Genomic DNA, 25,398 nt, shown 5'->3' on the forward strand with positions numbered 1-25,398 from the left:
ATCAAAGTAAAAGATAATAATAATAGAAATACAACGCTGCCAGTCTACCCAGCCTAGCCATCAAACAAACCAGAGCAGCGACCTCTCAACCAAGATAATATAAAAATACAAAACCACCACATCCACCTTAAATCTTCAACCCCCAAGACCTTCCAACGCCCACAGCCGTGTTCCCCACGAAACTAACACACTGACTCAACCCCTCAATCTTCTGGTTAAGAGCAAGTTTATCCTCAAACCGGCGGTTCACAAACGTCTCAGTCTCACTGAGATCCGGCGTCGGATCACGCGTCATAACCATCTCGGCCGAGGCATAGATGGCAGATAACCCGAACCGGCGCGAGTACCAGGATGCATCGACAGCGGAATCACCAGCTAGAGAAAGAATATCGTTTGAAAGGGCGTGGAGCTCGCTTAGGGAGAGGGTGATATTTCCGAGGAGGGACATTTGCGCGAGGGCCTGAGCAATTAGCAATTAGCAATTCGTTCCGAACATTCATATCCTCCATTCCCACGAAAATGCAAAAAAGCAGGAGAAGAAAGAAAGACAAGACTTACACCCGACCACTGCCCCTTAACATCCTCATTCATTTTCAATCTCTCCATCACCAAAATCCGACATTTCTCCTCGACGTCCAGGGAAGACACATCCCTCCCGGCCTGATCGGCAACGCGGCGGAATAGCGCGCCTTCCTCGACCTTTGCGCGAAGCAGACCGCGTCGACTAGCGAGCCAGAAGAGGATGAGGTCGAATTCGGCGCGAGGGAAGAGCTGCACGGAGACGTCGAGGAAGCCTGCGTCGCGAGCGCCGAGGGCGAGGGATTCGGCTGAAAAGCCGTGGGTTGGGATGTGGGGTAGGGAGGCGGTTAGGATTGCTGTTTGGCTGTTGTTGTAGGTATGGTCTGGGAGGCGAGGATGGAGGGTTGAGTGGTATGGTCGGATTTGAGGTGGTTGTGATCTGGACTGGGAGGGGACGGAGGGGCGGAGGTGGGTTGATGTGAAAGTTGAAGTTGAGATCGAGGAGGGAGTGCGGACGGATTTAAGGGAGGGAAGGGCCCGTCGGGGCATACGGAGGGAAGCCATAATGTTTTTTTAAAAGTGAGAGGTCAAGTTGAAGTGTAGATGTGAAGGTAAAGTTACGGTACAAAAGTCAAAGTGGAGATCTGCACGTGCTCGAGCACAGACTTGCATTCTAGCAGATCCCTGGTAAACTGGAACTGATACTGGAGAACTGGAACAGGAACGGAGGGAATCATCGAAATTTAAGAAAAAGGCATGTCAGATCTACATGATCTGGTCCTGCGTGAGACCAGTGGGCTCTGTAGCCTCCATCATGTTCATGTCCTCAGGTCCCGGGCCGGCATTCAGGTACTTGACAAAGGTGATGCCCAGAGGGCGACCTCCGTACTGGTAACCGGTGAACTTGGCTGTGAAGAGTTAGCAAGGCCTTCCATTTCCTTGTGACAGCGCTGGATCTCACCGATTGCAGTCTCTGCAGTGTCCGCGGAATCAAATTCGACGACACCAGTGCCGCGCGAGCGGCCGTTAGGCTCGTACTGAATCTCGGCTCTTTCAACCTTGCCGATAGTGGAGAACAAGTCGATCAGGTCCTCATTGCAGGTGGACCAGGGCAGCTGTGAAGACGTCAATGTTCATTCCGAATTGAAAAAAAAAAGAGCATGTCGATACTCACGTTGCGCACGTAGATAACAGCGCTCTTCTCGCCGGCAGAGGTAGCAAAGTCGGTGAAAGGGTTCGGGGGAGACGAAGCAACAGGAGCAGGAGGAGGAGCACCACCGCCGGCATCGAAGCCACCACCGCCAAAGGCAGGGGGACCACCGTAGCCACCGCGGAATCCACCGCCAAAGCCGCCGCGTCCAGCGAAGCCTCCACGGCCGCCAAAGCCAGGACCGCCGCCAAAGCCACCGCGACCACCGAAGCCGCCGCCGCGTCCGCCGAAGCCGGGACCGCCGCCTGCAAATCGGTCTTCGCGGACCTCGAGGGGTCGACCCTGCCACTCATATCCGTTGAACTGGGTGATGGCATTGCGAGCATCCTCAGGGGACTCAAATGCAACAATACCAGATCCCTTAGGGCGACCAGTGGGGTCGGTGTGCACATCGGCACGGATGACAGCTCCCTGCTGGGCTATCAAACGAAGATTAAGTCAATTCACCAAGCGCTCATACAAGAAGAAATCGCGACCCAATACGGTCCGGGCATAAAAGGGTAACTTACCAGCTTGGCGGAACAGATCCTTCAAGTCTTGCCATCCCACATTGAAAGGAAGCTATACATGGATCCGTTAATATCACCTGGTTCATCGAACTTTAGCAAAAAGAGGGGGCCGCAAGGATAACAAACGTTCGACACATAGAGCTGGCGACCGCCGCCGCCAGCACCACCACCACCACCACCGGGGTGGCCACCGAATCCTGGTCCACCGAAGCCGCCACGGCCTCCGAAATCGCCGCGGCCGCCGAAATCGCCACGGGGGGACCACCGATGAAACGAGGCTCAGACTCACGATCCTGCCAGCGTGGTCAACGCAATTCTTATTGTAACTCTTGTAAACTCGGGTTGCTGCATACCTCGCGAACGTAGACAAGTCGACCCATCAGGTTTTGGTTGCTGAGCGTGTTGACAGCTTGTTGTGCTTGCTCCCTCGTTGCGTATTCCACAATCCTGCAGCGCATTAGCCATTGATTCTCGCGATTGACCTGGGAAAAATCGAACTCACCCGCATCCCTACATTATCCGGACGGCCAGGCCCAGCCCGTCAACCCAACAGTCCATGCAAAGAAACCAGAAAACCGCGAAAAATCAGGGAGTAGAAAAGGAACCAGCCACTCTACGCATTGGCGCCCACCTTCGACATTCCATTCGGAAGAAGTAACACATCGGCAAAGAGAACCTCTCCAGCTGTACGCGCATATCAGCAACCGATCTCACAATGTCACCACTAAGGCGCTTAGCGCATCACGTCTCCACTTCCACTCACCCTGTCGCATAAAATCTTTGAGATGATGCCACTTGACATCGTAGGACAAATTGCCCACATAGACCCGGCGGTCCTGCTGAGACGAATCACGAACTGATTGCATCATATTTTCTTTGGCGACGGTACGATCCTCGAAACGCGGCGCGTATCCACTGCGTCCACCGTACGGCGATCCCGACGGTCCAGCAGCTCCAGAAGCACTCAACGGAGACCGTGAACGGCGATCACGGGGGCGATAATCGTCACGGCTGCGAGAGCGACTGCGTGGAGAGTACGAGCGACGGCTACGTCGGGGACTGCGAGATGAACGACGACGGGGCGAACGGGATCTCTCTCGCTTGACGCGGTCAGAATCGGGGTATTCGGGATAGGAAGACATGAAAAGAAGGTGTACGCGATTGCGCGCGCGGATATGGGGGGATTGGGTGGGGATTAAGGGAAGAGATGAGGGGGTGGGAGGCTCAGCGCAAGGAACGGAACTCGGGGAGATTGGAGGTTGCGGGTCAGGTGACTATGAGACATGCGCAATCGAGGACCCCGGACGTGGACGTTCGGGGCACTGCTCAACACACTTTCGTGCACGCATTTGAGGGGGGCTTTGAAGGCTTTGGCTTTTTGGTTTTTGGATTTGGGGCTTTTGCTTTCTGTCTTTCCAGGGGCTTGAATTCCAAGCAACCTGTCTAAACCCCCCTCTTCCCCCTTCCTTGAGAGACAGACTCATAGACATCAGGAGGCGCATAGCGTGGGCCGCCCCCGCACTGACCATCAAAGAGTCGCGCGGCTTCCAAGACTCCCCAGCATCGTAGAGGAATAGATAGAGAGGGGAGGAGAACTAGAGGGATTTAAACTTACTTGATATGGGCGATACACGTCGGCTGAAGGGGGGACAGCCGGTTAGCAAGAGAAAGAGTAAGGGAAGATATAGGGGAAGTAAAAAGGAGGAAGGAAAGAAAGCGGGGGGAAAAGGGAAGAAGTCAGGCGTCAATAGGTTGGGAAGGATTGATTGGATGGAAGACTGGAATGGTCGGGAGCTGAGAATGTACCAAGGGGAAAGGTAATACAGAATACAGTGATGGAGAGGAGAGGAACCCACCCATGATTTCAGGAGTTGCGCGTGGAGATAAGTGTTTGGGGGTGAAGAGGGGGAGAAGATGGAGAGAGAGGCTGGAAGTGAAGTTGTTTTGGTTTCTGATACTCGAGCTGAACTGGCCTCCACCGCCCTCGTCTTCATCCAGGCCAGGCCCGAGCTATACTTAATGTCCTGTGTGCCGACATATCATTATTACCCCTCTACTACTTCCATCATGCATCTTATATCTTACGATACTACTATGTACCCTATACCTCACAAAGGTACCGGATATCGGAAACCACATGTGAGACAACGCCAGGTACTACGGGACTCAGGGTACTCAAGGTACTCATGTACCACATTGCAATCAGGCTGTATCACACCCCCAGTATTTCCCTTACTAGATGCGGATCAAATGCCACGCATCGTACTCTCTAGTATCAACTGGCACGTGTGTTGCATTGGTGAAATTTACTATCAACGAAGGCGCGGGCGTGGGAATCAAAGGGAATCACGAACAAAGAGCACCAACCCACCGACGCCTCCGGAACGAACGCCTGCAGTTTCTATTGCTGGCCACGACGAGAACCACAAAGAAAGAAGAGACCGGAACGCCTGCAACCCTGGGACGCATGACCAAAGTGTACATGTACAGTGAAAGGGGAAAGAAGAAGGAATTGAAAACCAGAGGTAAGGAACAAAAGAAGGTCAAGTGTGGATCACGCTGCCACGTTCGTCGGTGGGTACCGGCCGGGAATCTTCAGGTCGAGCGCCACGACGCTGTCTTGCTTGGGCCGGATGTCCCACGTAGGCTGAGTACTGGCTCCAGGGCTTTCAGTGTCTTTCTCGAGTCCGGTGGAAGTTCCTCCTCCCACAAATCCGGCCACCCCCGAATCTTTGCTGTCATCAACGGATGTCGCCAAGGTTTGGTTAGTGTGGTTGGTGTAATCCGTGATGTTGGTGTTGGTCGGTGCCGTGGAGGTACTTTCGCGACGGGCCACGTTAGGAGGCGCAGATTGGTCGCGACGTTCCGCCATAGCGACACCGGACATGGCAGCTACCGAGTTGTGGTCTCCATCAGAGCGAATCTCGCGGTCATCGGCTTTCAAACCGTCGCTCTGCTGGTTCTGTCTTTGCTTGGCAACAATGACACCCGGGCCGATCCAATCACCGTAGTAACTGTCATGTTGTGAGAATTTGGGCCGATTGGCAGGACTGCCTGTGTTGACTTGCGAGGAGGCACCGTCAACATCGTTGGCGTAGAAGCGCGGGTTATCCTGAAGAGTACTGTCCCCAGGATAGGACCCCGCAGCTGCGATCACGTCTCGCCCGACGGAGCTGTCTCCACTGGATGGAGACAGAGGCGCCTGGAGATGGCGGTCGATTTGCACATCGCTTGGGAAAGCCCCGCCGGGCTGCCGGGAGGCAGAGGTGGGCCGATCTTGGCCGAGAACCATGGACTCGGCTGAGTACGGGGTCCGGTCGGCTTCGTCGTCCTCCAAGACTTCGCTGCTCATGGATCTGCCGCTAATGCTACGCACGTGTCGTCGCACAAAAGCATTCCGCGCCTCCCCCGTTTTGTTGCTCAGACTCTCGATATCTTCGTACCAAGACATCATGGTCTCGTGGGATTCGGCGCGGAAGACCCACGAGTGACCTCGATGCATCGCACCGGTTTGACGGCCCTTGAGCATAAACTTGTGAGAGCTAGAATCCTCCTGCGAGTGGGATCCGAGCTTCTGCTCTGGCAGGTACAATGACATCACAGGAGTCTGCCATGCCACGCGATCGGCCGACTTGTACTCATGCAGGTGAGTCGGCGACAAGACATACCAGCCGGGAGTGTAACTCTTCAGATATTTGCTCTTACGCTCCAGCATACCGGCGCGAACCTCGACCGCAGCTGGGTGATCCTTACCAGCGTAAGTGATACTCTCGAGGTTGCGCAATGGTACGCGGGGGTCAACCAGCTCCTCAGAGTTGGCGACGAATGTGTTCCACTCATGGTCCTGTGGCATTGAAATCGGTCCGGCCCGCAGCTTCTCCACCGTATCGTAGGCCTCGTCGGCTTCGCGCTTGAGAATGCTGGCGTAAGCATTGTAAGCCTTCTGAATCTCGCTCACGACAATCGATTCAAGCTCGCGACCGGAGTTTTCCAAGTTCAAGAATGCCCGGTGCAGATAATTCTCCTCTTCGATCTGCTTCTCAACTTGCTTCTCGACATTGAGGCGCATCAAGTATGGGTCGCCTTTGCCCGATGTTGCAGAGGGATCAGTATCAACGAGGCCCAAGGACTCGTGCAGGTTGCGCACGGCCTTGCGCGTGCCGTCGATCTCCTTCTCAACCGTGTTCTTAAAATCTCCAGCAAGACCCTTGATCTCCTTGGTCTTCTTCTGCAGGTCGTTTCGTAGACCGGTCAATTGACTGATGACCTCAATCTCCACCTCGACAGCCTTGTTAGCCTCGTGATATCCCTGGCGGTGGAAGCCTTGAAGAACTTCAGTCGCATCGGCGAGGCCACCGGACTGTAGGAAGCCCGCCGGGATAGACTGACTGTTCATGACATTGGAGGCGGATAAGAAAAGCTTCGATCGGGTCTCGTAGGATTTCTGGACCTCCTTGAAGAAAAGGATTAGGTCCTTGAGGATTTTGCGCCAAGCTGCGTGATCAGTCAGTCGGGATTTGTTTAGACAAGCGCCACCAAAATTCCATACCTGAGAACCGATTTGCGAGGACCTCGGTCGGGTTGCCGGTTGTCGGGACGGGGACGGTAAAGACACTATTCATATCTTCGGTGCCGTCGGTATTGTATTTTTCACGGTCGCCCAAGCTTAGACTCTTCACACTGCCGGCGCGCATGGAACGGCGACTCCCATTGCGTCGCAAACTGCCCTTCTTGCTTAGAGATGCCTTCTTTCGCAGGGTACTCGACCGGGAGGGGACTCCAGACATCTGCGAGGCGGATCGCTGGATGCTGGGGACATCGATGGAGCTTCGGTGACTAGCGGTCTCGAAGTCCTCCTTGAAACGGGTGTTGTGAGGTGCCGGGGATTGATCGCGAGCGCCGTGACTGTAGTGAAAGGCGGAGCTGTTGCCAGCATAGGAGCTGGGCCGGGAGGACGCACGAAGGGAGCCATATGGGCGACTCAGCATGCTGGGGTCATTGGAGTCCGAGCCCATGTAAGATGCATCCTGCACGGGCGTCTGCGGCCGCGCGGCCATGGCCATTATTGCGGGAGTAACGGGAACGTGGGTGAACGTTAGGGAGACACGTTACCCAAGAATGCAAGACCGGAAGATTGCAACCAAAAAAATATATAAGAAAAAAAAAAAACGTATAATAGGAGGGGAGGTGAGAAGGATAAGAGTTAAGACTATGGCGTGGCCGTGGTTACCAGGCGAACGGAGGTGTTTTGCGGGGAGTTCGTCTCGGTGTAGAACAGGCTTTGGGCGAGGGCCGTCGAATGGTGATCAATCCAGGGCCCCACACAATAGACTATCGATGGACGGGCGTGGGAAAAGGGGATAGAAGGATCGAGTATTAAGACAGACAGATTGCAGGTATAAAAGACCGAAAGGAGGGGAATAATATGAAGCCACAGTGAATGACGTCTACACGACTCGAGGTTCGATGACGAGCCTGAATTTTGGGGGAAAGCTTCGGGACTCCCGGCCTGTTGAGGGGAACGGAACTCCTCCAAAAGCTAATTTCGCACGAAATTTACAATGGTTGACGTCGAGGACTTCGGAAATCTCCTCCGTCGGGATCTAGGTACCTGTTTCTCTCTTTCTTTTCTCGGCTTCTTGGTCCTTTTGTTAAGGGGGTTCGTGTATCATCGAAAGGGGCCTCCTATACTCTAATTTGAAGATCGAGATCAATCTGGCTGCCTGCGTGGCTGACGACAGTGGCTCCGCCCCGCCGAGCCTTGTGCAAGTAAGAACACCATCCCCTGGATGCCCATGTTCGCAAAGGCGAGGTGATCCACATGATCTGTGGCTCAGTCGGCGAAAAGGGGGCAATTCTGCCCGAATGTCCCCTGATCAAAAGCTGCATGACGTCGGGGCCGGCACGGACATAAAGCATGGCACGCCCCTTGCTGTGGCCACGGGGAGTTGTGCTCGAGGCCGACGCTTCCGATCTTGGATGCCACGATGACTCAATAAGCTCCATTGCCAAGGGGATTTGGTCAGCTTGGTGCCTCGTTTTCGCCCATTTGGTCACTCTTCCGTCTCTCGTTCTCTAGGTAGATTATTGACTTCCCTCCACAGTGGGACTACCCACCCGTAGGCAACTTCGATATATCAAAAGCAATCGGGACCTCGATGCTGTAGGGTTTCCATGGGCCTTGGTTCGTGGCGACCCGTCATGACGAGGTTGCCTCGCTTCGGTTCGATGACCCGTCTGTCTGAAAGTTGGGCACCGGGGTCCAGGACATCGTCGGCTATTCAATAGTCAAGTGTGTCATCCTTGTAAGGTCTCCTGTAGAAACACGATTCATGCGTAGATGATGGATTGAATCGGAGCAGGTTTGGTGTTTGAGGAGGGTTTGATACATCCGCACGATCATTGGCCGCCCTGGGAGAACCCCTCCATGCGCCAGACTCTACCTCCACAATCACTGACGTTTACGACACAGCCAATGTCTATGGAAATGGGCAATTGACGTCAAGCTGGCTATACAAAGGGCTGTCAATATATGTTGTCACTGTTTTCAGTCATCTGACTCATTCTCTCCACAATTACCCTACGCGGCACGAGGATATCTACCCCAGATTCTACAGCCCACTATACACCGTGTATCGCTTTCAACAGAAGAAAAACTTATTCGGATTGACGTGTCCGGCATGCTAGAGACGCGACATGATGAAGGGGGATAATTTACACAACGCGCCCGGGAAGAGAGAGGCAATCAAAGGAAAGAAACGTTTATGATGCAGGGACCGGAGATGTGGGAACCTCGATGCCGTACGCCTCCTTGATCCGCTCTGCACGGCGCTGCTCATAGCCCTGGCCGTAGACACCTGAGAAATAATTAGTACTGAGGATCGCCTTTCATCATGGTGACGGTGATGGGAAAACATACCACGCCCCTCACCCAGCTCGGCAACGGTCTGCTCGCCGGCAGTCTGGAAGTTTTTCCGCAACGCGGTACGGCGATCGTACTCATCAACATCCTGGTCCTTCTTATATCCAAAGAGGCTGCCACCAGTGTATTCGAAGGCGGTCATAAAGGTTGATAGGGCGGCGCCGTAACCGAGAACAGCGGGGAAGGTACGAACTGGGGGCGCTCGAAGTCAGTACTTGATCGGCAATTGACGCAAAAGCGGAGTTTTCTTAAGTCGTACCTCGGAAACCAAGGATAGCACCGGAGAAGAAGCCACCGATGGCGGTGTTCCAGGTGTCTTCCTGCTCGCGCAAGTTGGCGGACGCGGTCTTAACGAAAGAGTAGGTACCTCCCATGGCAGCTACATAGTCACGTAAATTAGCATCGACTTCTGAATATCAATTGTCACACATAATCCGTACCGAGGACACCGACGGTGCTGCCGCTGCGCATGAAGATGCCCAGCGATCCGACGTTCTGCCTGGCCAGGGTGTTCTGGACAGCAGAGCCAACGAGACCAATGCTACCGGTCAGGGCAGTGGCCTTGATGGCTACCGAGAGCGCATCCTGGGGGTGGTAGCTGTGATCCTCGGACTCGTGGTGCGCCATGGTGGATTGGAGTAATGGAGCTGCGGGTGCAACGGGATGTCGTTCGAAATGGGATTTTGGGATGCGTTTTGCTATTATCCACCGCCCTATTCACCGCCCTAGTTGAAACATGGAGCTCATGGCTCACTCCAAACAAGAGTAATCGTTACATGCAAGCTGTTTGATTTTGTTTGTTTGTGTTTGATTGTTTTCTAGCTCTATACGATTACACTACGCTTGCATTTTCGTCATTTGTCCGAAATCTCCAGCTGCAGCTTCTCAACACTCGAATCCAAGCTTGCCGCCCGCTACTGCCCAGTGCGGTGGGCTCCCCGCTGTCTCTTCGCCAGCAAGATCACATCACACGAGACCGAGACGCTCACTTGTGCACCCCATTTTCTGGCTTCGTCCGATGGACTGTTCCCACCTGGGAGTCTCCAGATCTACTATATTCCCTTAAACACTGCAGAATATTGGGCCCTGCGAGCATAGAGCAACTGCGTCATGGCGTATCCACAGAAAGCTGGTGAGTACTGAGAATGAATATAATCTGAGCCTGACAACCATGTGAGATATTTGCTAATAGCCATTCCTTAATGATTTCACAGGCAAAACCACTCCCCGGCTAGCGGAGGACATACGATTGTACGATCCAGCACATCCCCCAGGCACCGGCCGCAACCTGCTCTCCGAAGTACCGCCAGTATTCCAAGGCCGTCTTGATGGGCGACAGGACTGGATATCGTCCGAGGCGTGCCAACACAAGTACCTGATAAAGGCAGATCAAACTTTCCTGGCGCAAGAAGAGCAGAAAAAAAGACCAGGTGCATCATCCAAAGTATCTGCCATTTGCTCGAGGTGCCGTTGCCATCTACAGGTAGTGGTCAACCATACCAGTGGTGGAAATTCATTCGCACGGAAGCCCAGGGAGGGCCACATTCATCACCTTGTGTACAAGTCAGGAAGACAACATGGCACATCATCCGTCGAGGTGACAGAGCAGGGGCAGGTGGTTGAAACATTCCACTATCAATGCTCCCACATTTCATGCTCGGAAATGGTGTCGCTACGGATCCTGTCGCCTCTCATCAATCCGCAATTTGTATACCTCCTGACAGATCCAGAGGCGATTCGCCAGCGAGCGGAGGAAGCGATCGCGGTCGAGCCAGAGCGCTTGGAGGGCATGGCCAAGCCTTTGCCTATAAACATCTTGGATAACCTACGGCTCTACCTTTCCAACTCTCTTCACAGCAGCAAAATCAGCAAGGCGATCTCTGGGAACAACAAACGGTTTATGATTTCCTTCGGTGTGGAGGGTAAACCTTGTCAACAGGTTTTGGAGTTTCTTGGCTTTACGTACCGTGAGGTTTGTACTGCCCTCTTTATGTCAAAGTTAGTTCTTTGTTGACACTTTTGATAGGATCAAAGTTGGCAGCCTCCACAGCCAGATCCGAAAGCGGAGACTCCATACCAAGACGCGCTCTGTGTATTCCTGGACGACGTCATTCATGAATTACTGTCTTTAATCAACCACCGACCCTTATCAGAAAGAAAAGAAATCACAGTCCCACCATTACCCCCAACTGCATCAGACAGTATCCTTCAAGCGTTGGAGGCCTTGAACTGTCGGTACTATCCAATCTACCACAAGCACCGAAGCTGACTACTGGAGTAGATTCGAAAACATCCCGCGCCGAAAAGTTCGAAATGGCTTACGCTCCGTTCGTGTCTCTTGTCCTCCGTGATTAATACCTGCTAATTGTTCTGTTGAAGGTACTACGAAGATCTGGGGGTGGTTGAAGACATGGACACTCCGTTAATTATTGACGCCTACCAACGTCAAGTTTCCTCAGATCTGGCCAATGCACCTCACTATCTCGAATGTCTCAAGTCCATTGGCATGCTTCGTGGTGGTCAAGACTGGGAATCCATTGACCAGGCTGTCCAGGCCGCCTATGCAGAAGGGAAGTACACAATAAACGATCTGGATGCAGCCTACAATTATTTCCATCTCTCACGAGAGGATTCAAGCATCACCGAAGACAATATCATTGGGAAGTACTACGCATACCTGGGCTCAGTTAGCCAGAGTGACCAGATATTGGAAGCTGCACGAAACTTGTGGCGGATTGGCAATAGCAGGGGCAGCGATCGCATAATGGCCGTTTCTGAAGATCGCGTTGCTTCTGCAGAACAGGCTGAAGTTTTTCTTGGCATCGACGCAAACACCCCCGATGACTTTATCATCACTATGTACACTGCGAAGCTCACCGACAATCCGGCTTGTAAAGACTTGGCGGATAAGGCACTCAAGCTTATTGCGGAGGATCGGAATTCAATTGGTTTGAAGCATTTCCTTGATACTGGTGAAACAGTGGAGGGCGACATGGACATTGGCGATGCATACCGCCTGCTCCAAATTCCAGACCGGACTGCCGATGCCGACGCTGTCATAGCGGCATACACCATCTGCGTCAATGAAAATGCTGGCCAGGCCGAAACCTATCACTGTGCTTTGAGCATCATTGCAAAAGAAATGGACAACGTCGGGCTGAAGAACTTGGCCGGCATCTCTACCGAGTCAGATCGTGATTTGTCGGATTGGCCTGTTGGTCTGCAAAATATTGGTAACACATGCTATCTCAACAGTCTCCTCCAATTTTACTTCTCAGTCCGCCCATTCCGAGACATGGTCCTCGATATCGAGAAACATCAGATGGACCTGAACGATGAGAAGAGCGTTGTTCAAAAACAAGTTGGATCTCGAAAGGTGGCCAAGAAAGAAGTCGAACGTTCACTCAAGTTTCTTGGGGAGCTTCGGAACCTGTTCCATGACATGATCGGCTCTACACGGTCTTCTGTCATTCCTGGTCAGGAGCTCGCACGATTAACTTTAATTAGTCCTGGGGGCGAAGCTGCGATTCGTCGCAGGTCAACGATAGGAAAGTCCTTAAGTCTGGGTGAAATCGAAGGAGCACCTATTTTGGGACCGCTTGGCCCCCCTCCGCCTATTGCGGAGGAGAACAATGAGCAGCCAACAGCCCCCGATGTCGACGAGTCGGCCCATGCCAAAGACCCGAGCCCTGCTGGTGTGGATAGTGATGCTACCTTAGTGTCTGATAACAACGAAAGCAAAAGCCCCAGTGGAAACGAAGGTAATGACTCCTTTTCGCCAAAGACAGGGGAGCCTGAAGGGGGTGTACCTCTTGATTCCAACTCCGAACCTCCCAATCGCCCGCCGCCAATTCCCCCGCGCCCGGTTCCAGAAGTCGATCGCCAGAAGCAATTGATTGAAGAAGTCGAGATTGGTGCCCAGCAGGACGTCACAGAAGTGATCAACAATGTTCTTTTCCAGAGTCAATGTGCCATCAAACCCATTCGGGTGGCCACCGATGGCGAGCAGGTCGATCAGATCAAAGAGTAAGCATTTCTTATCTGAATTGCTGAATTTGTGCTAATATAATTTTCCAGCTTATTCTACGGTCAAACTCGGTCCTACATTTCCACCGGGAAAAGCGTTCGATCGAAGGAGGAACGATGGTGTGATATCAAAGTCAATGTTGCCGGTGGTTCACGGGATATCTATGCTGCGATTGACGGAGCTTTTGATGCCCAGAAAATCAGCGTTGAGAACACTGAAGCCGAGCAATATGGCTCTATCACTCGACTGCCCCCAATCCTGCAGATCCAGGTTCAAAGGGTTCAGTTTGATCCGGTGAAGAAGAGCTCTTTCAAGTCGACACACCACCTCGATCTTCTGGAGACCATCTACATGGACCGATACATGGACACCCAGAAAACGGAAATTGTGGATCGCCGTCGTCGGTGCTGGGAGTGGAAGAGTGGACTCAAGTCACTAGAGGCTCGTAAGGCGGAGCTGCTCCGAAAGCAGGTATGTCCCACGGCCTGTGGCCAGGCAATATTTCAACTATATGCCCCGATAAACTGACTCTACACCTAGGAGGAGGATGGTCTTACTATGTCACAGCTACTCAGCAACGCAAAGGAAGCTCTTGAAGACTTGGAGGAAATCACCGCGGAGGATTCTACGCAAGTCGAGTCGTTATCCTCCGAGCTGGATCTTCTCTCCGAGAGCGCGAATGCTGAGCTCCAAGCAATCGATCAACAAGTCCAAGACACTAAGGCGATGATCTCGAATCAATTCGCTGAGTACCGCAATCTCCCCTACCGCCTGTACGCGGTCTTTGTGCACCACGGCTCTGTCTCTTTCGGTCATTACTGGATCTACATCTACGACTTCCGGAAGGAAATCTGGCGCAAGTACAACGATGAGTACGTGACCGAAGTCAAGAATTTGGATGAAATATTCAAATACACCGGTAACTCCAACCCGCCCACCCCCTACTTCCTAGTCTACATCAACGAGAAAATGAAGGAACGCCTTGTCGATCCTGTCTGCCGCGACATCGTTCAGCCTATGACGGATGCGCCGATTGCCGAGACCTCTGCAGATGCACCCATCGCCATGGAAGATGTTCAGACCACAAAACCTGCCGAAGATGTGGACATGGGACTGCCGTCATACGATGAGGCGGCAGGTACAGGAAAGGATGTGCCTTAGGCCAGCCTTGATCCCAACCCCTGGGAAGGGTCATTACTTAACGATTTCACACGTTCATACACGAGTCCAATGGGTCTGGAATCCGACTGATGGAGGATAGGCCTTTATCTTATCCAATCTTTTCTTTTAATGTCTCCATGTCTTTTGATGTCCCTGCATGAGCGAGAAGATCTTTTCTATCATGTACATACGAAAGATACCATGAACGAAGAGTCAACTAGAGCAACTAAGCCTAGCTATGATATAGATTCCTAGAGCAGGTATAAAAAACGGTAGATATCGAAGTCTATTCCTATATAACTAGCAGGCCATTTGGGGGTAATGACCGTATCGGTCTATCATATTATGAGGTATCCTAAATTACCGTATAATGCCATGGAATGTTTTTAGAAGGGAGCAAAGTCTGGTGATCTGGCTTGATTCACCCTACGCCTCCAATCCTTCCGTTCCTTCACAGCCTTCGTCTTCCTGAGTTTTGTGGGCCAGCACCCCTAGCTCGAGGGGACAAGCGTCGACTATGCAGGGTAGTTGATAGGTCGGGGTCATGTGAAGTCTTCTGCCAGTGAAATTTATGTACTAAAAAGTGCGTTCTTGAACCCCGCCGCCAGCTATAGTATGTCAGCACGCCCCCTGGGAGCCAGCACCCACCCTTAGCGAACCCTTGAACACATCACAAATGGCTGAAGCAGCTGGCGTTCAATCATCAACACCTACAACACTCTTAGCCTATTTGGAAATGTCAGAACGCCCCCAACTCGTGTCTGACGACACGATGAACGAAACATCACCCCTCCGATGCTAGAGGCCATTTGTGATCACCCTTCGAAGCCTGGGCTGTATGTCCATACTTCGCGTTCTCCAATAACTCAGGAGCATTCTTTATAAGTAAGGTAGAACTACTAGATGAGAAAATGTATCAGTCCTTCCAACATTAATTATCCACCGTGGTTAGACCCGCCCCCTTTCTACAAAATGCTATCGTATAAGTAATATCATCCTCGTCCTTTACCGTGGTAAAGAATTACACGATAGATTCAATGAAAGTACACAAAATCCACTGGGGCTCAGCGAACGCGGATGGAAATAAACCCGGATTTATAGAGAACCATTTCCGAGAGACAAGCCGTCGGATGTAAGAACGCCGAAAACCTCCGCCAACAAGGTCTACGGAAGCTAGCTTTCCAATTATGACTTTATCTGTACTGTTTCAAATACGGTTTAAATTACAGAGAGTAGACAGCAAAAAAGATACCGAAGATTCAAGAAAAACCCTACCTCTTAAGGGTCTGCAAGATCTACAAGGACGTTCCGAAGTGGCCATCGGAAGAGGGCATAGCCGGTGATTGTGATGAGTCAGCGACCCTCTTTCCCCCGGAATCTTCCCCGCAGCGGGATCAGAGGAGGCGATGAAGGGTGTAGTGCCAGGCATCTAAACGTTCTATAATAGACAAATCTAGAAGCTACAGTGTTAAAATAGCATCAACAGTATTTTTTTTTTGAACTTTCTGATTACGAACACTGGCGAAGTCGAGTCAAATCCAGCAACCAAACTCATAGCCGATCGGCTTTGACAGCGTCGGGTGCGGTGCGGGTAAGCCTATTGTATTCCGCGCGATCTTGCCGCCTCCGCGAGATCTTGCCGCCTACTCCGCACCATAAAAGGCCTCCGCATGCCACTTTCGGGTCCTTTCTTCCTTCTAACAGCAAATTGATTTCCTATAAATATCAATTATGCCTTCTCAAGTAGCAACATGTCTGCGCATTGCGCGGCAGTTCTCTGCTGATCCAGCCAAGGTGCGAGCTTCCAGTATAACGAAACGCAACTCAATACTGACCTGGAGATCTCTCTATAGCATCAGCGCTTCCTCGCACGCACTTTCTCTAGCTCCGTTCGCCGCGCGGCGATCAACAAGGTCTTTGCCTCGGCCGAGGAGGCTACCAAGGACATGAAGTCGAACTCGACTCTGCTTGCCGGTGGATTCGGACTCTCGGGCGTGCCAGATACTCTGATCAACGCCGTGCGGGCCAACTCATCCATCCAAGGACTGACGGTGGTCAGCAATAATGCCGGCGTGGACGGCTCCGGCCTCGGCCTGCTCTTGCAATCTAAGCAGATCACGAAGATGATCGCCAGTTACGTGGGCGAGAACAAGACTTTCGAGCGCATGTACCTTACCGGCGAGATCGAACTTGAATTGACTCCCCAGGGAACACTCGCTGAGCGTTGCCGTTCTGGTGGTGCCGGTGTCCCTGCATTCTACACTCCTGCGGCCTTTGGTACCGTTGTGCAGACCGGTGACCTGCCTCTGCGTCACAACAGTGATGGTACTGTCGCGTTATACAGCCAACCGCGTGATACTAAAGTTTTCGATGGCAAGAGCTATGTCATGGAGGAGGCTATCAAGGGCGACTATGCCTTTGTCAAGGCCTGGAAAGCTGATAAGCTGGGCAACTGCCAGTTCCGTTATGCCGCGGCTAACTTCAACGGTGCCATGGGCCGTAATGCTAAAATGACTATCGTCGAGGCTGAACATATTGTTGAGCCCGGTGAGATCGATCCGGCTGCTATTCACCTGCCCGGTATTTACGTCAAGCGCGTGATCCAGAGCACCACCGAGAAGAAGATTGAGAAGTACACCTTCGCCAAGGAGGAGGGTGCCGACACCTCTGCTTTGGGTAAGGGTGAGACTGCCAACAAGCGCGAGCGTATTGTCCGCCGTGCTGCTAAGGAGTTCAAGAACGGCATGTATGCCAACCTGGGCATTGGTATGCCCATGCTGGCTCCTAACTTCGTTGATCCTTCTGTCGAGGTTACTCTTCAGTCCGAGAACGGTATCCTTGGTCTCGGTCCCTACCCCAAGAAGGGCGAGGAGGATGCCGATTTGATCAACGCTGGCAAGGAGACCGTCACTCTCAACCCCGGTGCTTCCTGCTTCGGCAGTGACGAGTCATTCGGCATGATTCGCTCCGGCCGCATCGACTTGACCATTCTGGGTGCCATGCAGGTCAGCGCCAAGGGTGATCTGGCCAACTGTACGAAATATAGTTCCATCCCCCCTTTGCCATTTCATATGCTGATATAAATTCACAGGGATGCTTCCCGGTAAGATCAAGGGCTTCGGCGGTGCCATGGATCTGGTTTCAAACCCGTCCGCCACCAAGGTCGTCGTGACCATGGAGCACACCGATAAGAAGGGCAACCCGAAGATCGTCAAGCAGTGCGAGTTCCCGCTGACAGGCCCGGCCTGCGTCAGCCGCATTATCACTGATCTCTGCGTCTTCGACGTAGACTTCACCGACGGTCTCACCATGATTGAGATCGCCGACGGCGTCACCGTCGAGGAAGTCAAGGCTAAGACCGAGGCGCCGTTCAAGGTCGCCGACGATCTGAAGCCCATGCTGTAATATGCATTCTAGTGACACTATCTGTTTAATTATAATCGGGGACATACCGGGATTGACATTGTACATAGGCAAATTTGAGAGCTTTCGGAGTTGAATCTAACCGGCGAATTAAAACGATCATTTCATGTCTCCAGAACACTGAATTAATTTGTATGATCAGATATTTTGTACACTTGAGTAGTGATACAGCAAAGCAATAGCTTGATATTGTACATGATGCAGTCCCAAAGCTCTCATGGAGCCCAATAAAACACCTCAAAATCCACAAACCCATTTATGCATAACGCGACATTGCGATATCACTGCAAGCGCAGGATACCGCCGAGTCTCTTCTTTACCCGGCCAAACCAGTCGCGATTCGGTGCCTCCTCGAACTCGCGAATGAGATTATCAAAGTATTCCGGATCGCTAGCTGGGTACCGGATCTTCTCGGTGATAGGGTACGCACGCGCGAAGCGGTTCTCTAAAAGAGCGGAAAGCGCATTTACTGAGGACTCGGAGATTTCTGCTTTCGGTGCTGGCGTCGATGCCGGCGTGGAAGACTGTGTAGATTCATTTTTGGGGAGTGCGATGCGGGATTGGAGGTAATTTTGCACTGAAACGGAGGCCGGACGCACGGCGTCGGAAGGCCAGTGTTTGAGGATATGCGCAAGGCGAGTTTGGACGGAACTCGGGTTGAGAGACTGTAAATGGTTAGAGAAGAAAGGGGATAGTAGATGGTGCTGGATTGTGCTAGGTAAGTGGTGAATAGCTCCAAAAGTACATACTGGCTTCGACATGGTTGCAGGTAGCAGGTGGCAGGTGGCAAGTGGTCACAGTAGAAAGCTAAGGAAGTGATGACCAAAATCCAGAATTGTCGGATGTCGAATTGTCAGCCGGGAAAGTCATTCCCTGCCTCAGGCACCCGTAACTCCCTGTTGCCTTCGCCCGTTTCCAACCATCCTGAGTCTCGACTATCCTTTCTCTTTTTCTCTTTTCCCTGTTTCACTCTGTTTCCCTCATTTATACTGCTTTCTTTTTCGGGCCTCCCGCTCAGCTCGTCATGAGCTCGCAGCGCTATGAACGGGTTCGTCTTCCCCTCCGCTGATCCCATTGCCCCAGTCGCAAGCGCCCCGGTATCATGACTCTTCCCGACTAACATCCTCCAGGTTAATGCCCAGGACGAAGAGGACGGCCCTCACTCCTATCAGTTGAATCCTGCTCGATCCGATCTCAACCCGATCTCTCCGCCACCCTCATTCCGTTCTCGTTCATCCTCGCCATCATCGAGACGACTACTGCATAACGACCCACTCCGCAACGATGACCAGGAGCTGGCCGACGCCTTCGGAGACGAGGATGAATCTGGCGATGATGACGAGCCAGATGACAGGCAACGGTTGATGCGTGCCAACACTGATGGATGGGCGCCGACGGATCATACACAGATCCCGATGTCTTCATCGTCCGATTCGCGGAACGATGCGCAAGAACCGTCTCGAGCCGCTCCAGGGATCCCTCGAAGGCCTACTATGTTGCCGACCTTCGCTACCTCGGGATCAGGGGGTAGTCGTTCTGTCGCCCCTTCCAATGACGGTGTCTTTGCCAATCTGGCAGCCAAGCCAGAGCGAGGCGAGAAGAATGAGGATTTGCCTCCTGTGAGTTTGAATCTAAATATGGATATATGTACTTAGAATGTGTTACTGATCTGTTGTTTGATTTACAGTCCTACGAAGAGGCCGCCGCCGACGCCACACCCCCATACTGGGAAACCACGATTGTGGCGCCCGGAATCGGATCCGACGAAGTATATGTAGATGGACTGCCCGTTGGATCCATCTTCTCATTTGTGTGGAATGCCATGATTTCAATGTCCTTCCAGCTGGTTGGCTTCTTATTGACATATCTTCTGCACACCACCCACGCCGCAAAGAACGGCAGCCGAGCGGGCCTCGGTCTCACCCTCGTTCAATATGGTTTCTATATGAAGGGCGGCAGCGAATCTTCTGGTGCCGATGGCGGGGGTGATCAATACGTGCCTCCCCCAGACCCCAACAGCCACAGCTTCGATCCAAGTTCAGTTGGTGAGAACGGAGGAAGTGATGGAGGCGCCATGTCGACCATCAGTACCAGCGAATGGATTTCTTACGTCCTCATGATTGTTGGTTGGTTCATTCTGATCCGCGCGGTTAGCGATTTCCTTCGGGCCCGGCGCCACGAGCAACTGGTGCTGCAGAGCCCCGACCGTGGCCTTGGCGTGCCGGTGATTGCAGAGGGTGAGCGGTCTGAGACCGTTGTCTAATTGGGTTAGGAATAGGATGGGATCACCACGGCGTTGGCAGACGGAGTTTTGTTGATTCTTTTCTGGACATTTCCATCTGGAGCACTCTTTTTTACTTTTTCTTTGTCTGCATTTTCTCTCTCGTTGTATAGCCTTTCAGCTAGGGAGATACCAATTGTTGAATACGCCAACCGGGGGAAGTCCTTAAAGTAGATCTATGGAGCAACAACGTAATCAAGCAGCCTGCGCAAGCCGGCCGCGTACTGCGCCACACCTCAAGGCAGCCCTTTGTCGCACTTCCCTTGCTTCAATACATTTTGGGCCAGTCGGTCCGGGGCTAACGTGTGACCTGGTAACATAGGGGGAATTAAGCTGTCGCCCCCTTCGTCATGGATCACTGAGGGCCCACTGAAGGACCCGCCTGTGTTGACTGCCCATATAAACCCTCCCACGAACTCATCCTTCAACCTTGGAACACCTCGACATTGAACTTCCTCGATATTTTCGGGGCCGGCGCACTGCGACCGCGCCATGTCTACCGTTGCGACACAGGGCCCCGTCGAGGCACGATCGCTCTCGTCCATCACCGCCATCGCATCCAACCCCCCGCCTATCCGCGCAATCCCACCCACGAGAAACACGACCCTTTAGTGCTATACATCGTTCGGGTCCCCGGCAGTCAAGGTGCGTGTGTGCCTCATATCCTGCATTCGTATTCGAATGCCATTTCTCCCAGCTTTCATGCCTAAGCTTATCGCGCCTGATGTCGTCATGATATGCCCGTTACTGATGGATGCCTACACGAGACAGATATTTTCCTCTCTCCTCTTAAGCCACCGACGAAATCTAGCGTCTCTGCTGAGGCTATCAATGCGTCTCTATACTATCTCCATGTCGCGACGCCCGACGACGATACGCTGCTGCAGGAAGTCGAGCAGGAGCGGGAGGAGGCGGCTCAGCGCCGGAGGGAGGCCTTGGAGGTGTCCGGCGCAGACGCAGATGATCCTACACAGCGCGAATTCCTTCGTATGAACAATGTTCGAAGGAAACCAGTGGGCGGCAAGGATCTAGAACCGGACGATGAGGGGCCGACGCAGCAGAACTACGCGCCTCAAGCTCCAGCAGAACTTCCAGCAGCACCGCCACCCTTGCCGCGCCGACCTGTTCCCACGCCTCAACTTTCGACGGAAAATATGTCTTTCGCTGGGACGCCTGTGGCCAATGCGCAGCAACATCCTGGAAGTCGACCTATACCGGCATTGCCGAGTCCGACAACCCCAAACACTCTCCAGCGGAGGCCTCTGCCACCCGTGCCACCCACTGAAGAGCCGTGGAATGAGCACCCAGCAGGCGGAGACGAGCCTCGAAAGACAAATCGGTGGACCACTTTTACCGGAAACCGTGGACTAGAAGCTTGGAAGGAGGGATATGAAGCTCCATCCGCAGGCCGACATAGTCTTGATGCCAACAGGCCGCCGTTGCCGCCACGCCCAACGTCACAGGACCGTCCAGGTTCGGCAAATAGAAGTCCAGGTGGCTCTCCTCATCGGCAGCGAAGAGGCCCATCAGTCCCTGCAAACAACTCAGGCTTCACTATTACACTTATCCGACGTGATCCCTCATCGGGGACGCAATGGAATGTTGCAACGATTACGGCGCCACGACTGGACCGCAATAATATTGATATTGAGATAGCTACACCGGGATATAACCGATTTACCGGGTCCAATGAGCCGCTCTCACTCGCAAGCCTGGCTGCCAATCTGCCTCCAGGCTTGATCCGCACCGCCGAAACTGCCATGCCACAGCCCCTCCCAGTCGAGCAACCAAGTGAGAAGCCATTGGGTCCACGCAAATTCCACCGCCGAGTCTGCGTCTCCAAACCATTCGACGACTCAACCGGCACCCGCAACCCCTCCGACCTCAAGAGCGGCTACTACGTCTTCAACTCACCCTGGAACGGCACCTGCACATTCTCCAGCAGCGTCAATGGCCGCAGTCTGAAATGTAAACACATGATCTCCGGTCCAGGTCATGTCCCAGTAGGCGAAGGCGAGAACTCCAATCCCGCTGTGACGGTGGCCGAAATCCGCTTCAACACTCCATTTCAAGCCGCCAATCTACACTACCATACCTCAAATCGGACACACGGACACTCCTTCGCCCAAAACCCAACTCACAATCTCCCCCCATCTCCAGACTCACCAACGCATCCGAACCTGGCTGCTTCGAAACGCAATTCCTTCTCAAACCTCTTAAACCCAAATACCTACTCTCGACCACGTGCACACTCGGGTCCTAATGCGCCTATCCCGGAACACTCGCGTCAACCCATGAGTCCGGCGCATATCCTGCGGCGGACATCTCTCCGAGCCCAGCGCTTCGCGCGCCAGAATCAATTCCAGCATCACCGGCGCAGCACGAGTACGAGTAGTGGTGGGGCAGATTCAGACGAAGATAGACTTGATCTATCACTTGCGCGAGAGCTAGCAGGCGGTGGAATGCGCGGGAAGAGCGCGAAGCTGGGAAAGTTGATTATCGAAGACGAGGGGATCAAAATGTTGGATCTTGTAGTCGCGGCTTGTATGGCTGTTTGGTGGCGTGGGTACTACCACTGATCTATTTCCTTTTCTTTCATATGTTGGATTTAGCCGGGTGGCATGAGTGAATGTGCTTTTGATCCATTTAGCATCAGGAGGTGTTTACTTCCTAACGACTTTCAAGCACGGGGTCGAAATGTCGATCCAGTTACGTTTGAGCGATGATTTTAGCTTTATACGAATCTCATTTTTGATCGGCCTTGGATCTGGCTACAACGATCTATCTATCTGATCCTGACCCCGATTCCTGATCCGAAGTAGGCATCAGGGCGTGCAAGGAGTCAGATCAGGCGTTAAACACACTCGGGCACTCAGACCCTCATCCTCGTATCCAAGAAAGAAATAGCGCAGAAACAAGACATGGCGTGAAGAGAGGAAGATAAATAAATAAAGAACATGCAATCGTTCCGGCCTTTCTCTCGGAGGTATCTCTTTGCTAATTCATTATATCGTCATGCAGGCGAAAACCGAGTTTGCTGGTGAATCAGCCGAAGCAGACGCAGACGCAGACAACCAAAATTGCAGAATTTCAATAACGGCAATCAGCGATGCACGGAGTCCATGCCGCGCTGCAACGATGACTCCAGGTCATTCGAGTGCCCGCCGCCGGCGGCCGCCTCCTGAGGCTTGGGCTCCTCGGTCTTCCAGCCGCCCTGCTGGTTCTCGGGGATGGGGACATTGGTCTGCTGGGTCATCTGCTGCTGCTGGGCGGCATGGGCCTGGGACTGCTGGCGGACGGAGGAGCGGAAGCGAACGACCTCGTCGAGGATCATCTTGCGCATCTCGGGGACGTCGTCGACGACCTCGAAGTGGAAGTCGAAGGTGGTTGGGCACGTGGGCTCGTCCGAGGCATCGTGCCAGATGTGCAAGTAAGGGTGCTCCAATGCCTGCTCAACGGAGATACGCTGCGACGGGTCGAATGCCAGCATCCGGTCCAGAAGGTCCAGCGCGTCGGGATTGGCTTGCGGGAATAGACGCTGGAAGGGAATCTTGGGCATGAAGGGCAGGTTGCGCACGTATTCCTGGGCACGTGGAGATCCAATACGAGACAGGGTCTCTTCGTTGGGAGTTCCCAGGAAGTGCAGGATCTGGTTCAACTGGTCCACATAGTCACGGCCCTTGAAGAAGGGACGTCCACCCAGGAGCTCGGCGAGAATGCAGCCAACAGACCACACGTCAACTGTGGATAGGGTTAGATGTTGATAAGATAGAACAATCGGAGAAGGTCACATACTAGCTTTGGTGTAACTCTGGAAGCTCAACATAATCTCCGGCGCACGGTACCATCTTGTCGCGACATACTCAGTCATGTAACCGGCGTTCTCCTCCGGGTCGATCGAGAAACCACGAGCGAGACCGAAGTCACAGATCTTAAGCTCACAGTCGGCATTGACAAGTAGGTTGCCAGGCTTCAGATCACGGTGCAGAACGTTTGCGGAGTGGATGTACTTCAGGCCGCAAAGGATCTGGTAGATGAAAGACTGGAAATGGGCATCGGTCAAGGGCTGGCCGGAGCGGATGATGGCCGCGAGATCACATTCCATCAATTCTGTGGCATGTCAGACAATGCCCACAAGTATCAGACTGTTATGGTTGCGTACCCTCGTAGAGATATGTTTCGTTAAAGTTGTCCGGGCGGGGGATATCCATATCGTAAAGGCATGTAATCTGGCGCGTGTTAGCGGGGCACGCAGCACACAGCACGCAGCACGGGCCGGGGGGACGGAGCGATGTACATTGCGATGGCCACGGAAGTGTTGGAGCAGCTTGATCTCTCTCAAGGCGCGTTTGGCTAGAATCTTCTTGCTGAAGACGTTGGTAACCTTCTTCACCGCGACACCCTCGCCAGTCTGGACGTTGGTGGCGGCACTGGAGGGACAACCAAGTCAGTTCGGAGCGCCAACGAGGAAAACGACACGGGCGCATCAAGAGACCTACCAAACGATGCCGTACGCACCCTGGCCGAGCTCTTTGGTGACATTGTAATTCTCATTCACGATGAAGTCCTGGTTAAAGACCTTGAAGACCTTGCGACCTTGTAAATCAGCCATGGCGCCGGTGTTCACAGAGGCGAGGAAGGAAGAGGAGGAGGAGAGAAGAGGAGGAGAGGAGGGAAAAGAGTGAGAAGATCAAAGTGGAATGAAACGAGGGAGAATGAAAAAGAGAAAGGTGAAAGGGGAAGTCTCGACTCGACTCGATGTGTGATGAGAAACAGAGCCCCGCAGTCCCCGCGGGTGATCGGGTTCTTATTAAGACGCGATGGACGCTGGAGCGAGAATCCAGGATTCTATGTACGATCAAAAGAGGAGAGCTAGATTCTATCCTTCGTCCCAGAACTGCTTTCTACCGAGAGAGATAGAGAATTCTCTTCTCGAATTGTGAAACCCCGAGTCGCTGTCAAAAGACCTGAAACACGGAAACACTGAAACAGCTTTGTTCCCAAGTGGAGATCACGGGAGGACAGAGTTTCGTGTTGATCTTCGATCCAGCCCTACACCTTTTACTCTGATTTGGCTACAGTTACGATTTACGATGACGATTACCCACTCGCCAGGATATCGTGCTTCAGGTCACCGTTCGTAACTCGGTCAACCCATCTCTCGACTTTCCCTTACCATGCATTTTCCAGACGACGCTCCGAACGCAGCGCCTTCAGCTTGGCCCGCGACTCGTCCAGGGGCAACATGACACCCGTAGACATGCACAAAGAACGAGACTATCTCATCCAACCCCCATCTCACGGAAGCCTTGCCTAATGTTTCTTTTTTTAAAACTCAGCCGAGAG

General features: G+C 52.9%; 10 protein-coding genes across 10 annotated transcripts; 4 read left to right on the forward strand and 6 right to left on the reverse strand.

Annotated features, from left to right (window-relative positions):
- Nucleotides 1-127: 127 nt before the first annotated feature.
- N7443_008462 (uncharacterized protein) lies at nt 128-1,083 on the reverse strand (the record flags this gene model as incomplete). The annotated part of the gene is made up of 2 exons (XM_056888518.1): nt 128-460; nt 559-1,083. 2 exons carry the CDS (start codon nt 1,081-1,083, stop codon nt 128-130), a joined length of 858 nt encoding a protein of 285 aa, XP_056737820.1.
- Nucleotides 1,084-1,284: 201 nt separating this feature from the next.
- Nucleotides 1,285-3,380, reverse strand: N7443_008463 (uncharacterized protein; the record flags this gene model as incomplete). Its single annotated transcript, XM_056888519.1, has 9 exons — nt 1,285-1,427; nt 1,481-1,634; nt 1,694-2,148; nt 2,239-2,290; nt 2,361-2,531; nt 2,592-2,685; nt 2,741-2,748; nt 2,870-2,922; nt 3,002-3,380. 9 exons carry the CDS (start codon nt 3,378-3,380, stop codon nt 1,285-1,287), a joined length of 1,509 nt encoding a protein of 502 aa, XP_056737821.1.
- Nucleotides 3,381-4,792: 1,412 nt separating this feature from the next.
- N7443_008464 (SLM1 family PH domain-containing protein) lies at nt 4,793-7,301 on the reverse strand (the record flags this gene model as incomplete). The annotated part of the gene is made up of 2 exons (XM_056888520.1): nt 4,793-6,732; nt 6,788-7,301. The coding sequence occupies 2 exons, from the start codon at nt 7,299-7,301 to the stop codon at nt 4,793-4,795; spliced, it is 2,454 nt and encodes an 817-aa protein (XP_056737822.1).
- A 1,699-nt stretch (nt 7,302-9,000) lies between these two features.
- Nucleotides 9,001-9,787, reverse strand: N7443_008465 (Tim17/Tim22/Tim23/Pmp24 family protein; the record flags this gene model as incomplete). The annotated part of the gene is made up of 4 exons (XM_056888521.1): nt 9,001-9,095; nt 9,158-9,352; nt 9,420-9,539; nt 9,601-9,787. 4 exons carry the CDS (start codon nt 9,785-9,787, stop codon nt 9,001-9,003), a joined length of 597 nt encoding a protein of 198 aa, XP_056737823.1.
- A 483-nt stretch (nt 9,788-10,270) lies between these two features.
- Nucleotides 10,271-14,348, forward strand: N7443_008466 (ubiquitin-specific protease UBP2; the record flags this gene model as incomplete). Its single annotated transcript, XM_056888522.1, has 7 exons — nt 10,271-10,292; nt 10,375-11,132; nt 11,187-11,391; nt 11,442-11,487; nt 11,540-13,186; nt 13,238-13,658; nt 13,728-14,348. 7 exons carry the CDS (start codon nt 10,271-10,273, stop codon nt 14,346-14,348), a joined length of 3,720 nt encoding a protein of 1,239 aa, XP_056737824.1.
- Nucleotides 14,349-16,079: 1,731 nt separating this feature from the next.
- Nucleotides 16,080-17,753, forward strand: N7443_008467 (3-oxoacid CoA-transferase; the record flags this gene model as incomplete). The annotated part of the gene is made up of 3 exons (XM_056888523.1): nt 16,080-16,142; nt 16,202-17,381; nt 17,440-17,753. 3 exons carry the CDS (start codon nt 16,080-16,082, stop codon nt 17,751-17,753), a joined length of 1,557 nt encoding a protein of 518 aa, XP_056737825.1.
- A 299-nt stretch (nt 17,754-18,052) lies between these two features.
- Nucleotides 18,053-18,532, reverse strand: N7443_008468 (ubiquinol-cytochrome c reductase complex assembly factor 2; the record flags this gene model as incomplete). Its single annotated transcript, XM_056888524.1, has 2 exons — nt 18,053-18,436; nt 18,521-18,532. The coding sequence occupies 2 exons, from the start codon at nt 18,530-18,532 to the stop codon at nt 18,053-18,055; spliced, it is 396 nt and encodes a 131-aa protein (XP_056737826.1).
- Nucleotides 18,533-18,795: 263 nt separating this feature from the next.
- On the forward strand, nt 18,796-20,034 carry N7443_008469 (metal homeostatis BSD2 family protein; the record flags this gene model as incomplete). The annotated part of the gene is made up of 3 exons (XM_056888525.1): nt 18,796-18,819; nt 18,902-19,390; nt 19,459-20,034. 3 exons carry the CDS (start codon nt 18,796-18,798, stop codon nt 20,032-20,034), a joined length of 1,089 nt encoding a protein of 362 aa, XP_056737827.1.
- Nucleotides 20,035-20,789: 755 nt separating this feature from the next.
- On the forward strand, nt 20,790-22,631 carry N7443_008470 (uncharacterized protein; the record flags this gene model as incomplete). Its single annotated transcript, XM_056888526.1, has 1 exon — nt 20,790-22,631. The coding sequence occupies one exon, from the start codon at nt 20,790-20,792 to the stop codon at nt 22,629-22,631; it is 1,842 nt and encodes a 613-aa protein (XP_056737828.1).
- Nucleotides 22,632-23,155: 524 nt separating this feature from the next.
- mpkA (mitogen-activated serine/threonine-protein kinase SLT2) lies at nt 23,156-24,664 on the reverse strand (the record flags this gene model as incomplete). Its single annotated transcript, XM_056888527.1, has 5 exons — nt 23,156-23,793; nt 23,848-24,162; nt 24,215-24,281; nt 24,350-24,482; nt 24,552-24,664. The coding sequence occupies 5 exons, from the start codon at nt 24,662-24,664 to the stop codon at nt 23,156-23,158; spliced, it is 1,266 nt and encodes a 421-aa protein (XP_056737829.1).
- Between the last annotated feature and the right edge of the window lie 734 nt (nt 24,665-25,398).

Source organism: Penicillium atrosanguineum, assembly GCF_028827265.1.
Source record: "Penicillium atrosanguineum strain IBT 20685 chromosome Unknown utg000007l_segment0_segment0, whole genome shotgun sequence".
Classification (NCBI taxonomy): Eukaryota; Fungi; Ascomycota; class Eurotiomycetes; order Eurotiales; family Aspergillaceae; genus Penicillium; species Penicillium atrosanguineum.